Raw genomic sequence first — 15,595 nt, 5'->3', positions numbered from 1 at the left:
TGTCAAAATCTGGCTCTCCAGCACCCACACCATCGCCGACACAATCCTCGACATCCAGTTTGGTGTCGGGGCACTCATCGTGTTTGACATGACTTTGTGGTCAATTGCTGACATCGACACTGATTGCCTTCCAGATGCCATTTGTCAGTTGTCCAAGCTGTCTGTTCACATTCATTGTCCCCTTCACCTGAGATTATCAAAGAGGCTTCAACAGCCTCACCTTCTCAGCTGGTGGCATCTTCGACATTGACCATAGAGCCTCCGATGCTGTCAGTCTCTGCCAGTGTTGGTCCTTCATTGACATTGGTGACTCTACTACTCTCAGCCCAAGAATGCACCCGTTCCTTCAGCTGCTCATTCAACACCAGTCTTTGAAGGTACTTCTCATCGATGTCGAGGGAATACCCTATCTTCCAAGATATTGACTCTGTCCTGGCCTCTCCAGTAACGATGCCATTGGGGTCCACATTTAAAAGTGTTTCACTCCATGGCTTCAACACTGGCAAAGATAAACAGTTCCAGTGAGATGGTCATCCCAAAGACTCCATCAACGTCTCCAGAGATAGTAAACCCCTCATTGCTCACTATCTCGTCTCTCTACCAGCCGCGGCTGATGCCGGTGGTGGGAGGCACGTTTAGCTGTAAATCACTAGGTGCTTACTTCTCTAGCCATGCAAATGGCTTCCGCCTGCTGAATAGCGGAGCCAATCCTCTGCCGCATTGGGTGCTGGGCAGCGCATTGCTGCTCAAAACAGCTTTCAGGTGCGGTGTGAGGAGAGATAAGCACCTAGTAATTTACAGTTAAAGGTGCCTCCCGCTAGCATCCCCCGTCGGTGTGCGCACCACTGCCATTACTCTCTACCCAACCATGGAAGCTAAGGCTCTACTCTTCATTGCCTGCATACTAACCCTATCGCAACTGCTTTGATTACTGGAGCTCCCCATGTGCTTTAGACCCAGGCTGTGTGAGAAGGATGGAGAGGTTCAAGGATCTCACCTTCATGTCTTCACTATCCCTACGCGCATGACTATCAAGAATTTCAACTCTGGAAACTATTCCAGCTCAAGTCATAGGAACATAAGAAGCTGCCATATACTGAGTCAGACCATTGGTCTATCTAGCTCAGTATTGTCTTCACAGACTGGCAGCAGCTTCTCCAAGGTTGCAGACAGGAAACCTTCTCAGACCTATCTTGAAGAAGCCAGAGAAGGAACTTGAAACCTTCTGCACTTCCCAGAGTGGCTCCATCCCCTGAGGGGAATATCTTTGTTTGTTTGTTGTTTGTTTGTTTGTTTATTATATTATTCAGGGATATACCTGAATATCTTACAGTGCTCACACTTCTAGTCATCCTTTACACCACAAAATCCTATGCCCCCTACAGACACTTCACTCAAACGCTTGCTGTACCTACCTCCTGTACCATTACTGCCTGTTCAACTGGCCACACCAGATCAAAGCTTACAGCCAAAACGTGTACTTTGTCTTCAACTGCTCAAGCCTACTCTCATTGTTTTAAGCAGTAAGACAGACCCAGATACCCATATGTCTGCTCTGACCGGAGAGATGACAATTGCCATTTTCCCGAAAACACACTTTCCCACAAAGGAACAAACCACACTTGAAGAGCAAACACCAAGTCCAACCCAAACAGGGCCTTTGACTTCTTGGCTACCCTGCCCATTGGACTTTCAGCATCCACAAGACTTGTACCCTTTCTTCCAGCTTGGCATCTTATCATATCAGATGCCTGGGTGCTAAGAATCATCTCCACTGGGTATGCCATAGAGTTCCATACCTTTTTATTTTATTTTATTCCTAGGGATAAAATCCACCCCAGCAATTTCTGCATTGCTAGTGGAAGTCCAATAACCATTGTCCAAAAGAGCAATAGCATCTGTTTATTATTTATTTATTTATTAGATTTATATCTAATAAAATCAAATAAATAAATAAATAAATAAATACCGCCCTTCCAAAATGGCAGAGGGCAGGACACATCATGATAAAAACAATTAAAACAAATTAACAATTAAAAACTATTAAAACACAATAAAACCAATTAAACAGCGAAAAGCCCTGAAAATCAGGGCAACAATTAAAAACAGTTAATCATTTAAAACCCTGGAAGGCCAGGCCAAATAGGTAGGTTTTAAGGGCTCTCCTGAAGGACGGCAATGATCTCAAATTACGAATTTCTGCCGGAAGTGCATTCCACAGCCCAGGAGTAGCTACAGAGAAGGCCCGCCTCTGCGTCGCCACCAGACGAATTGGTGGCAACTGGAGACGGACCTCCTCAGATGATCTTAAGGTGCAGTGGGGATCATGTAAAAGAAGACACTCTCTTAGACAAGGCGCTCTCTAGATTTTTGTTTCACAAAAAAACTAATGGGCAGTCTTTTACTCCGGGTACTTTGATGTACCAAAAAAAGATTGTGGTCTCTGGCCAATTCTAGTTCTAAGTTCTCCGAACAAATTCTGGATGCTGACTCTCCACCAGCTCCTTCCCCTTCTAGCAGAAGGAAAATGGCTCACCACACTGGACCTCAGAGAAGCTTACTTTCATGTGGGGATTCAGCCGAGACATAGGAAAAACCTTTTTGTTCACCGTGCGAGATCAAGTCCACCAGTATACAGTTCTTCCTTTTCGTCTCTCCATGGCCTCATGCATCTTTACCAAATATATGAGTGCCATCATCGCCCACCTCAGAATGAATGGCATCTTGGGCTTCCTGTAATTGAACAACTAGCTGATCAGCTCCCCAGACAAATACCTGCTGATCAGCCACATCCAACTAGTGCTCACATTCTTAGAGGATATCAGTGTCCAAGTGAATCTCAAGAAGTCCGTCCTGATACTTCAGATGTCTGACATATATCAGCTCAGTGTTGGATGCTACGTTGAAGCATTCCTTTCTTCCAGAAGAAAGATAGGCCTCCCACTGACATATGGTTTGTTCTTTCTGTTCCAAACCCATTCAGGAGGCGCAGCCCATCCAACTCCTCTTTGGTCTGATGGCTTCTTGCATGGCCACCATCCAGCATGCCAGGCTTTGCATGTGATGCCTACCAGAGGAGAGCTGGTCTTGTGGTAGCAAGCATGACTTGTCCCCATAGCTAAGCAGGGTCTGCCCTGGTTGCATATGAATGGGAGACTTGATGTGTGAGCACTGCAAGATATTCCCCTCAGGGGATGAAGCTGCTCTGGGAAGAGCAGAAGGTTTCAAGTTCCCTCCCTGGCTTCTCCAAGATAGGGCTGAGAGAGATTCCTGCCTGCAACCTTGGGGAAGCCGCTGCCAGTCTGTGAAGACAATACTGAGCTAGATAGACCAATGGTCTGACTCAGTATATGGCAGTTTCCTATGTTCCTAGATATGACTCCTCTCAACTTTCAGACCAAATGTGGATAGCCAGTGCATGCAACTCTGCTGCCACAATCAGTACTGGACTCCTTGCTGTGGTAGACCCTTACGGAGAACTTCACAATGAGTGTCCCATTCCGTCTGCTAACCCCTGTTAACTTGGCAAAGAGGCACCTTTTAATGTGGTGTTTCTCTTTATTTCGCAGGGAGAGAGTAACTGGCCCTATTCACCGCCAGCACAGTACCTCCAGTGACTGTTGCTGGTGTCTATATTATGTTTATTTTAGCTTGCGAGCCCTTTGGGGACAGGGATCTATCTTATTTATTTATTATTTATCTGTGTAAACCGCCCTGAGCCATCTTTGGAAGGGCAGTATAGAAATCAAACAAATAATAATCTTCCTGTTGCCACATTTACTGTCACAACGGCTGCTTCCTTGATAGAATGGGATGCATATTGTGTGGATCATTGGGCCCAAGACCTCTGGAACCACCATCAGTCATTTCTTCATATAAATTTTCTGGAACTCTTAGCCATACTACTGGCTATGAAGTCTTTTTTCTACCAATACTGAAGGGCAAAACATTCCTGGTCCACAGGGGCATAACGATAGGGGGGGCAGGCAGGGCACGTGCCCTGGGCACCACCCTGGTTAGTCATGTGGGGGGGGTGCCAAAAAGTGCCCCCGCCGATCCCCTGCCTTTCCCGGTGTTTTTTTTAAGTGCAGCAGTCAAGTGAAGAGCAGTTCGACCGCTCCGGTCCGCGTGGTGGCGTGGTGCCCCCTCCCCCGGTGCCGCCCCCGCCCCCCCATTGCTCGGCTCCGGCGCGCGGGTGCCTAAAGTTTGCACTGCACTGCAGTGCCTGCCTGCTTGCCTTCGACCTCGTCGACTCACTCAATCTTCGTCACAGCATAAGCTGTGGAACAGCAAGTACTCTGCAGCTGCTCACCCCGCCCCGCCACCAGTCGCGCATGCGTAGTGCTGGTGTCCTCCTCCCAGCTCGCCGTCTGCAGCACGTGCGTCGGCGATGAGGCAGGGAGTCGGACTCGAAGCGATGGGAGCGTTTCTGCTGCTGCCTGAGGCTGCTGAGCACAAGCACTAGGGGATTCAGTTAACGGCCGGCCGCATAACACAAGCAACATAAAGCACCAGGAGTGGACAAGGTGTGTGTGATGATTGATGTGTGTGTGTGAACTTGGTCGGGCGGGCGGGCTTGGCATTGCACCTGGCTGGGCCCTTGGGCTGTTAAGTTGTGTGGACCTCAGCTTCCTGGAAGCTGAACTCTCCTCCGCTGCTCTCGGGAGAAGGAGGAGGAGAGCGCCTCGCCAGAGCGAAGCAGCAGCTCGTGTTTCCTGCTTCCCTGTTCGCTCCCCCCCCCCCCCCCCGCGGCAGATCCAAGCCAGGGGAGTGTCTGCCTGGCCAGCTCGGGTTTCTTCTCCCCACCCCAAGGATCGCGCGTGCCTGTCGGGCGGGCTGCCATCTGCTGGACAGAGTGACCGGCGGCAGCTGCGCTTTCCCTGTCTGTCTCCTCCGCATTTGCGCCCGACTCGAGTGGGCAGCCACTGCCGTGAGCAACTGGCGGGGTGTCCGGCTGCCTCCCTCGGGGACGGCGCCAGCTCTCTGCCCTTCTTCAGCAGTCCGTCCCCCCATGGCAGGGCTTCTTCTCTGGCTTGGGTCCCTAGATGTTGCGGGACGGCTACAGCCCGTCTCAAGTTCGGGAAGCCCCCTTGCCTGCCACTGGGGTGGCGGCGGCGGTGATGATGATTACCCCTGGCCTTCGGGGCCCAAGTCCTGGGCCCCCAGATCATCTTGAGCCTGTCCGGAGTGGTGTGGTTGTCCCCAGTGGGATGATTAGGACCTGTGCCAGGAGGTGCTTTAGAGCCAGAGGGGGGAAAGAAAGAGGTGGGATGGGGATATCTGGAGTTCCCTTTGAAATGTTTCTGCTAATGCATCTTTGCACTAATACACCTATTTTATATTCTTACATTCTTGTGAGTTCAGTTGTTTCAAAGTGTGTGTGTGGGGGGGATGATACTTAATTTCCAGCAGGGTAGTGGGGGTCCAGGCTCCAAAATCACCTGGGTGCACCTCTGGACATACAGGGGAGACACAAATAAATGAGCAGATGGGGGATTTTCAAACACTCCTTCACATGAGGAATCTAAATGAGGAAGATTCAAATATCTTAAAGGAGGAGGGAGCACAGAAGCGGAAAGGTGTGACCAGAGTTGCTCAGATAGAGGTCTTCTTAGTATGCTTGCCTCTCCCTCTCATTTTTTATTGACATAAATAATCTCCAACCAATTTAAATAGCAAAGGTGTATAGTATAGCTTTATTCAATTGCAGGGAATCTCAAAAAAGCAGGATTTGCAACTAAGGCAGTGCATATCTTCTCTAAAATGGCCATTTTATAGTTTTTCTAACTTTGAAATCATAACATAAAACAAAGCATAAATACATGAACAAAACAAAAAATAAGCATCATGACTCAATATATATGTATGCTTGTAATCAGAAGTAAAACAATGATGTACCAGAACAAATGGGGGGAGAATATTAAAGGTTTCAGTTGTTAAAATCAGACCTAGCCAACTAAGAATCCATGCTGCAGACCTTCCACTATTTCACAAAGAGCCAGCGTGGTATAGTGGTTAGAGTGCTGGACTAGGACCGGGGAGACCCGAGTTCAAATCCCCATTCAGCCATGATACTAGCTGGGTGACTCTGGGCCAGTCACTTCTCTCTCAGCCTAACCTACTTCACAGGGTTGTTGTGAGGAGAAACTTAAGTATGTAGTACACTGCTCTGGGCTTCTTGGAGGAAGAGCAGGATATAAAATGTAAACATAAATAAAATAAAATAAATGCTTGTAGTGAGACATGCTTGAAACATTCTATTCTGCAAAAGCCCAGCCTTCCACTGATTTAAAAGCGAAGAGGGTGTTTGCTCTTTTGGTTAAACATATATTCAACTAACGTAATTGTATGATTATCTGCTATACCAGTAAAATGTAACTCTGGCTGCATCTTCACAACTGTAAGGATCCTGGTTAAACAGTCAGTCAGGATTAGTGAGCTCTATGGAGCTGATTGTGAGAATCAATCCTAGTCCCACATATTTATTTCCCCACTCCTCCCTCTGTCTCTAAATCACCCAGCGCAGTTCACAATTGCACTTGGCCACCTGGCACATCATGGGCCAGCGCCATGGTGTGGCTATCACACCACTCAGGACACACTAAAGAAAATTTGGGCATCCCCAGGAGGTGTGAAAGTCCTGGACTTTAGCCCTGAAGTCCAGGGGTAAGAGTGTCTCTGCTCTGCCCCCAGACTTGGTAGGCCCACATAGGACGCTGCCATATACTGGGTCAGACCATAGGTACATCTAGCTCAGATGACAACATTAGCATGCGGGGGGGGGGGCAATTTCAGTGCTTGCCCTAGGCGCCATTTTCCCTAGTTACGCCTCTGCTGGTCCTACTAGACAACATCACCACCATTGCTTAGAACATTCACTAGGGCGGCACAGTTTCCAGGTCCCTTTGCAACCTGTCCATGCAACTCTGGGACTGGTACATAAAACACCACATTTACCCTCCAGCCATTCACATCAGGGGCACCGACAATACTCTGGCAGACAGCCTCAGCAGAGAAATCGACTTATACTCCCAACATGAGTAGGAAGTTGACGACGGTGCTTTTTCCGATTTCTTCCATCCATGGGAAACTCCCCAAGTGGACTTCTTTGTTACTCACTTCAACAAAAAGTGTCCACTCTTTTGCTCAAGGGTGGCAGTGGGGAAGGGGTCCATGGGGGATACCTTCCAGATCCCCTGAGACACATACCTATATTACCTCTTCCCACCTTTCCCGCTCCTGTCCTGTGTTGTGAGCAAAAAACAAAATGCATAATACACTTTGGTGGCCAAGACAGCCGTGGTTTCCCTTTCTGGCAGCCTTCATCATCGCCTGAATCAGCACCTACACCTCCTCTTGCAGAACAGTGACAAGGTCATTCACCACAACCTCTGCACATTGAACATGACAGCCTGGAGGGTGAATTTTTAGATCAGATCTTGTTGCACAAGAGGAAGGCTTTCACCAGGCATAACTACTCCTGCAAATGGAAGAGATTTATCAACTATGGGAAGTCAAAAGGCTTAGAACCAACCACAGCCTCTGTATACTATACTTGACCTCCTTGAAGGATTTGGGCCTTTCTAATTCGTCCATAAAATTTAATATGTTGGCCCTTGGGGTGGGATGCTAAAACATTGTTCTACCATCCAGATTGCAAAAGATTTCAAAAAGGGCTGAACAATCTCTTCTTCTGTAAGTACGACCACCAGTACACAAGTACAGAACCATCTTTTTCCATCAGTACAGCCGCTAGTTGTACCTTGGAGTCTCTCTCTCGTACTCTCCACCCTCACTGAGGCCTCCTTCGAACCATTGTCCATGGCCTCTCTTAAACTGCTCTCCCTAAAGGACAGCCTTCCTAATCATGCTAACCACTGCTAGGAGGGTTAGTGAACTGACTGCTTTAAGAGCTGACATTTCCTTTACTACCTTCTCCCCTGATAGGGTTGTCATGCGGACTGACCCTGCATTCTTACCCCAAGGTGGTAACGGACTTCCATATTAACTAGGACATTGTCCTCCTTATGTTCTTCATGGACCCTGCCTCACCCTTGGAACGCTCCCTCCATTCCCTGGATGTTCATAGGGCTCTTCTCTCTTACCTGGATAGGACTTAAGACTTTTGACAGACCAGTAGACTTTTTGTTGCCTTTGAAGGAGCCAACAAGGGACTCCTGGCAAAGTCTCTCAGAATGGTTAATCCAGCTGATCCACACCTGTTAGCAACAAACAATTATACAAGGTATAAAGTGTGCTGACAGTGTTAAAGCCCATTCCACTAGGGCCTTGGCCACCTCCGTCACTCACCTCTCTGGTGCGGGGTTATCTGAGATAAAGAAAGCCGCTACCTGGTCATTGAATGTACCTTTTTGTTAAGATTATGCCTTAGACATCCAATCTGCAGCTGAGGCCACCTTTCGGCAGGCAGTGCTAAAGAAAGTTCTCTAATGCATCCTCAAGCCCACCTCCTTCCGAGGAGAGCTTGCTAGTTGCCCATGTTGTGAAGGATACCAGATCACCACTAAGATAAACAGGTTGCTCACCTGTAACTGTTGATCTTTTGGTGATCTGTTATCATTCACAACACCTCCCTTCTCTTTGCATGTACTTACCTTCCTTAGCTTAATGACTTGGCCAGGTCCTTCTTCTAACAGCAGTCATTCAGGAACTAAGCTAGAAAGCACTCTGTAGCCAAGGATACCAAGCATGCTTCATGAGCGAAGGTGGAGCTTCAGAGCGATTTGAGGAGCTTGAAATCCTTCAGCTGAGACTATTTTGCAGGTGCAAAGCCCATGTTGTGAATGATTCCAGATCAAAAGTTACAGATGAGCAACCTGTTTATCCTGGTGGCAACAAACTGCCACGATTTTGGAAACTGTGCAGCCAAGATACGTAAACTTCTGGATGATCACACAGGCCCTCACTAAAGAATTGGCTGGAAGGGACTCCCCTTCCCCTGCCACTTCTAAGGCCACATGAACTGGCCCTAGGTAAAGAATCCTAGATAACGGAATGCTGTTTGCTTCCTTATCTATCCTTAAAACAATACCAGTCCCATACTGATAGAGTCACATATGACTAAATTCAATTGAAACCTAGAGACACAACAAAGTAAGTCCCATTACTTTCAAGGAACTTGTAAGGGAGTGTTGGATGAGGATGTGGGAGGCATGCACAGACGCCTTCGTGATGGCTTTTCATGCTTCCTACACATATATCTGTGGGGGTAAAACTCTCTTGAACCTCTGGGAGTCTTCAGCATATAAGGACTGTGCCTCTGGTGGACTGGAGTGTTAAAAGTGCTTCACATACATTATCAGCAGTGTTTATAATGGCCTGTATTGTATTGTATTTTAAAAAAATTTATACCCCGCCCCTCCAGTACACTACTGCTTGGGGCGGCTCACAACAACATAGATATAGATAATATAAATAGATACAATGTAAAATAAAAGTAATAAAATTAACCAAATTAAGTAAACAAGTTAAAAGTCAGGCTGAAAACCACAATCAGTATTACGTTTCAAATTAAAAGTTATTTTAAAAGCTAAAAAATGAGTTATAAAAACTCTTATTATAAAGAGTTTTATGATTATAAAACTATAATAATAAATTTATTATATATTATATTATACTAAAAACTATTATCGGCCAGCATTAACTCCATATTATTGATGGTGGTGGGGATATTGAGGGTGAGAACAGCTGCTTGTTTGACACTGTCTAGCAGAGTTAAGGAACACTGATTCTTGACAAAAGTAATTATCAACTGAATCATATGTTACAGGCAAATTGTGAATGGGAAGCTGTTGTTTATGGGAAGACAGAAGATCAACTTATCATGACTGAGCAAGCAAGAAGATACCTGAGCACCTATGCAGCAACTGGCAATACTTCAAGGGCTCTGATATTGTGATTGTCACACATGTACCAATCTATTTTTCCTTTTTGCTACGGACTTTATGCTGATTTTTTTTTTTCAGTGATGTGTGTGCTGATACTTTTTTAGATTTGAGACTACCTTATAAGGAAGAACTTGTCTCTTTTTAGAAAATGACAAATGTCATATGTAAACCTTTTTTTAAACTGAAATTTTAAATATTTTAAAACAATCTAAAGAAAACGGTGAAAGAAATAACTGACTTTTTTTTTTTTGCTTTTAAGCCATTTTTTGTGATGTTCTTTAGTAAACACATCTACACTCCTTTGAAGAAATTTTTACTGTAGAATAGGTTTATAGGTACTTGGTGATCTATGAAAGAATAACCTACACAATTCTTTGAAATGCTTATTTGCTTATGTAGCAATTTTTATAAAGAAACACAAAAGAAAGGAAACTAAAGGAATAGAAGGTTGCACTACTAGTTCTAGGTATGCTGCACAAAATTAACTACAGTGTTAAATGTATTTATTTGAGAATGGTACTTTTAATAAGATAGTAGGCAAAGGGATCAATTTAATTTTTATTAGGGTAAAGCATCAGTATTCATGGATCTCAATCTGAGACCATTGTTGAATGTATTGTACAGCATGTAGGGATCGGAAAGCTTTTGTAAATTGGAAGGGCGTTTGTGTTTTATTTATTTTTCATTTTTAAAGGTTAAGGCTGCAATCTCACCAAGTGCCCACATGTTCCTGCTGCTCTACAAAGCACCATGAACCTTAGGTGAAAGTTCTTTGCTTGTAGAGGGGGAGAGATGTAGGAGTATTCTAACACCCACTGCTCAGAGATGAACAGGGATACATAGTGTCACCTCCCACTTCCTTGATTGTGACCTCTGCCTTGTGTAATGTTTTCACACTTAGCCCGTTCTAGTGCTTCTTGAGATGAGCTACATCTTCCTTCTGGCCACCCCACATCATCCCTTCCCACATCCCTTCCCACCCCCACCCCCCACATATCCATACATCTCAATAACTGTACAGTAGAAGCAGCAGCCTATCAGTCCTAACAAGGTCATTGGTTTTCTCTGACAAGTTTGAAGCTACCTTGCTTAAGTCTTGGGGACCCATGCATTGTCTTCATGTAGTAAGGCCTTTAAGAACTTTGCCATATTCTACAATTAAGAGCAGCAAGAAAAACACTCTGTAGTAGTTGCTTTTGTGTTTAAAGGAAGCAGAGAGCAAAAGAAGAATGGAGTGGTATTAGTCCTGACACAGCTTCATGGGGAAAAATGAAGGGACTTTCTTTAGGTGACGGGATGTGAGCAGCTTGTGGAAATGAAAGACTGCAGAATGGACTCTTGCCAGTACTGTGAGAGCATCTTGCTACCTCATATATACTAACATATGTGTCTTAGAAAAACTAGGAGCAAGCTGCTGGTGGTTGCCAGTTCTACAACTTGTCCAGATAGGGAGAGGAGAGTAAACTCAGCACCACATAAGGCATCCTAGCTGACACTATCATGGAAGGGTCGTAGAACACTGTACTGTCTACAAGAGATGTTTACAAACTAGAAAATGGGGACAGAGGACAACTATTGTTGATATTTCAGCAAGCGCTCTAGTTTTTCTTCTTGTTTCCACAAATGCATGTAACTTAAGGAGACAGATTGGAATAGGTGTGGTACCTGAACTGGCTGACTGAAGAAGGGTGTCTTTGAAATGGTTGCAGCTGATCTTGTCCTACTGCTATCAGATTGGATCAGAGCAGGAATATTAATTTTAATTCATTATTATGATGAATATTGTCTTTTTTTCATGAAGAAACACAGGTCTGGGCATAATCACATTCCATAGTGCGGGAGACTTGTGGACCTGCTCATTTTTAAGCTTAGGATGTTTGCCCACTTTCACTGTGTAATCTCCAAGAAAAAGGAAGAATGTGTGTCCTCTCTGTGAAGGATAGTGAGGGAGGATCATCTGCTGTGGCAGGATGCTTGAAGTGTCTGAGTTGCTCTGCAAATGCCACCACCTGAAGCATGTCTATGTGGTGCAAATGATATGTAGATTGCAGCCTTAACTTGTAGATATTTATATGTATGCAGGTTGTATAGAAGCTGATGTTTTCCTGCTAAAGTAACTCCAGCTGAAATGAGAAAAGGCAAATTTTAATGGTGCATAGAATAGCAGCAACGTTAGAGGCTGCAAAGTACATAAATGTCTATTTCATCTACTTAAAGATTGCACTATCCCCTTTTTAAATCATGTTGGTCTACGTAGTAGTTCAAAAGTTCAACTAAGTTATACTACAAGTATGCCAGTTAAATTGGTTATAAAGGGATATATTTATGTAGGGATGGAGCCTGATGACTCACTTATGTGGCTTCTTGTGGCCCTATACAGGAATTAATACAAATGCATTTCATTTACACATCCAAGAGAAAGTAAGGGTCAGATCACACAGTTGCTTCCCTCAACGTGCCTGCTTCCATGAGCCTTCCTCTGCCACTTTTGTGCTGCTTTCCTGTGGGGAGAAGCTGTTGTAAACTAGGCTGTAGGCTGCTACAGTCAGTTATTCTTGTGATCATGGTAGATGAGAAAAGGTGCTGCCACAGTCACAGAATTTGCTGTTGGCTGTATCTCTCTGCAGCCCCAGTCACATTAACATTTCCTCATGAGGGCATGGGTTATGGCTGTTTACACTGAGGTTATGAACTGCTTCTAAAACATATCTGTCCCTAGAAGCACCCCACCCCACCCCAAAGCAAGTATGATATTTAAGCTTTCTCCATGCTTCCAATCCTCACAGGCTGCAGCAGTTGCTTCAGTTTACCTGCTTTAGACATTTGCACTTATTTTTGTCCTATTTGAAGGAATGTCTTGGTTTTGCTTTTGTTGTAGCTGTTTTTAGTTGATTTCTTGCAGAACATAATGGTGTGCTGTCAACTTAAATACTGACAGGTAAATAGAATTGTATACTGTAGATGTTAGCGATTTATAAATCTGACACTCTTCCTCTCCACTCCTGGGTGTGCTGCTATAGATAGTAGCAGAATCTGCTTGCTGCTATGAGAGATGGAAAGAGCGAGCATCATATGCACTGTATGTAAAATGACAAATAGAATGATGGCATGTTCTCAAGTTAACTTGATATCAACCGTTGCTGTGTGGGGAGTAACAATTACTAGCCAAAAAACTTGATACCACGTAACACCACAAACTCTAAAATTAATTTCATTATTTTAATATTTTGTGTGGTATGTAAAGCAATCTATGGTTATAGCATACTTCTTTTTTTAAAAAAAAGCTCAAGCCCCCATACCATAGTTATTTATTTATTATTCTAAAGGAATATTTATATATAGAATGTTCACCTAGCTGCCTTTTAATAGGCACAGAAGGTTTTATCCAGTTTAAAAACTGTTTTAATTTTTTCAGAACAACTCTGAAGAAAAGAGAATTATTCCTCTTTTTCAGAATGTAAGAAGTCAGTTTGGAACTCTCTTTAGCATTGTTGGTTTTGGTGTGTTCACTCTTTAAGTAAGCTTCTTCTGAAGGCTTCCTACCTGAAGCGTAAAGGAGTTAAGTGAATGCCATCACTTAACTCTTTTACATAGAAAGGCTACAATCCAGAGGACCATTTATCTACTGACATGCCCATTACATGGCAAATCATTTCCAAAGCTTGATCGCTATTTGCAAGGTTGTATGGGTGGGTGTGTTAATCATCTGTCCTGCTGAGTGTATACAAGCACTTAGCGGTACCAAAATGAGGTTTCTGGATTGTTGCCAATATGCCAAGATCTAGAGTCTTATGTGTGCATCAACACTTTTTGAATTTTTGTCTTCTAATTGCAGTTTCCCATACTGCATTGGAGGCTACTCTAGACAGGGAATAGCAGTGGGGTTGGGGTGGAGAGACTCAAGCTCTGCAGTGCACACATAAGCTTTGCCTGCAGCTCTTTGGGTCTCATTCCATGCCTTCATTTTTCATGCCTAAAAAGATCTTTGCAGGAGGTATGTAAATAACTCGATAATAAGAAATAAAATGGTACCAAAGCCACCAGTATCAAGGTTTAACATAGGTCTCTGGTAAGTAGTACAAACTGGAGTTGGTATTGGTTGAATTTTTCAGTTAAGCTTTTGTATTGCATTAGCTGGGCGGGTAGGGGGGGGAGGTTTTAAACCTTTGACATTTTAGATACCTTTTGATACTTTTTTCAGTTTTAGGTGCATTTGCAACTTTTTGTGTTTTAAGTCGAATATACCTACAGCAGCCAAACATGCATGTTGGAAAATGACAGCATTTGTTAAAACTTATGTTTTGTTTTAAAGTTTTAACTTTAATTATAAGATGAATATCTTGGTGAAATTCTGTTGTGTTTTTATTGTACTGCTGACTTTGTTTCTTTTACTTCAGCATATTTTTGCATACAATGCAGGCCCACATTAACACCAGAAATAAAACATTTATGTACACACTTCTGGGCTTTCACTTTGTTTTAAGTGTAATCTATGTTGGTATTTTGTTTTCATGTCTCAGAACATGCTGCACACTTTCCTATAGATCAGTGGCCTGTTCAAAGATGTGTGAAGACTTCTACATTCATTGGGATAAGTAGTTTTAAGTTCCACAGTTGATGCTTTGAGCTAACAGAAGAAGCCACATTAAACAGTTTTATGTGATCTTGGTGGGAATCCTGTTCTTACCTAGTTTCCTATTCTTACCTAAAAGGAGATATGAGGGCTTATTGTAAGAAAGAGCTGCAAGATGTGAAGGAGAAGAAAGGATCAGGGATAGGAGAGAACCAGAATTGGGGATGCTGTGGTGGTGGACTGAGAAACAGAATGGGGAAGAAAGCAAAGAATTAGGATCCAGGTTGAAGCGAGGACTGAGAACATGGAAGCCAATAGACGGAGGATTAAAAATGCAAAGCAAATGGATGGAGGGGGTTGGTGCATGTATAAGAGAGAAAGAAGGGCAGGTCTGAGAGACATATAGAAAGCAAACTAGGAAGAGTTAGAAGTTATCAGAGAAAGCAAGACATGATTGCATCCAGCTCATATTCAAAATAGTGGAAGTTAAGTGCTTTACACTATAGCTTAATGCTATTGATTACAATTGGATTATGGCATGCCCATGAGTTTTCTGAATTGCACACAGCCCATAGTAAGGTTGCCAATTGCTGAGGGGAAAAATCTGTTAAATTTTTAAGGGGGATCCATGGCCCCTCACAACTGGAATGTGCGCGTGTGCAGAAGCCTCCACGGAAGAATCCCAAGCTCCTTGAGGTGCTGTTAGTCCTGCCGGCTCATACTTGTGGCGTATCGTTATTTTAGGTGGGAGTGTGCCTATTCCTCTCAGTTCCTTCGTGAGTGCCGCATTAGATGTCTCAGGAAGGTTCCACACTTTTGCTTTTTGTTCATGTGGAGAGAGATTGTGTTTTTCTGTTACTTCTTCTGGATTTTTACTCCGGACTATTTCTGACTATGCTTTTTCATGAATTCTTTGGCTTTTTTGACCTCCAGACGTTTTAAACTATTCTAATGGACTTTAGTTTTGTCAGTGGACTTTCAGTTTTGACCTCAGACCATTTGGCGTTTACTCTACTGGACTCATTTTAGCTTCGTCAAAATGACTTCTTCATTAGATGAACTCTCGGCTTGGACATGGTCTGTTAAACGTTTATTCTGCTGGCTGTCTCTTTTT

General features: G+C 43.9%; 1 protein-coding gene across 3 annotated transcripts in view; it reads left to right on the top strand.

Moving 5' to 3' along the window:
• Positions 1-14,366, top strand: part of MYBL1 (MYB proto-oncogene like 1) — a 55,914-nt gene extending 41,548 nt beyond the window's left edge. For all 3 annotated transcript variants that reach the window (XM_053248868.1, XM_053248867.1, XM_053248869.1), the window contains exon 16: positions 9,791-14,366. In XM_053248868.1, the coding sequence (XP_053104843.1) occupies positions 9,791-9,919 (129 nt within the window). In that variant the 3' untranslated portion in view covers positions 9,920-14,366. The remainder of the gene's footprint in view (positions 1-9,790) is intronic.
• The last annotated feature ends 1,229 nt before the right edge of the window (positions 14,367-15,595 follow it).

The sequence above is a fragment of the Hemicordylus capensis genome, chromosome 4 (assembly GCF_027244095.1).
Source record: "Hemicordylus capensis ecotype Gifberg chromosome 4, rHemCap1.1.pri, whole genome shotgun sequence".
In the NCBI taxonomy this organism is placed as follows: Eukaryota; Metazoa; Chordata; class Lepidosauria; order Squamata; family Cordylidae; genus Hemicordylus; species Hemicordylus capensis.
The sequence above is the reverse complement of the archived record's forward strand: the minus strand, read 5'-3'. Positions and strand labels throughout refer to the sequence as shown.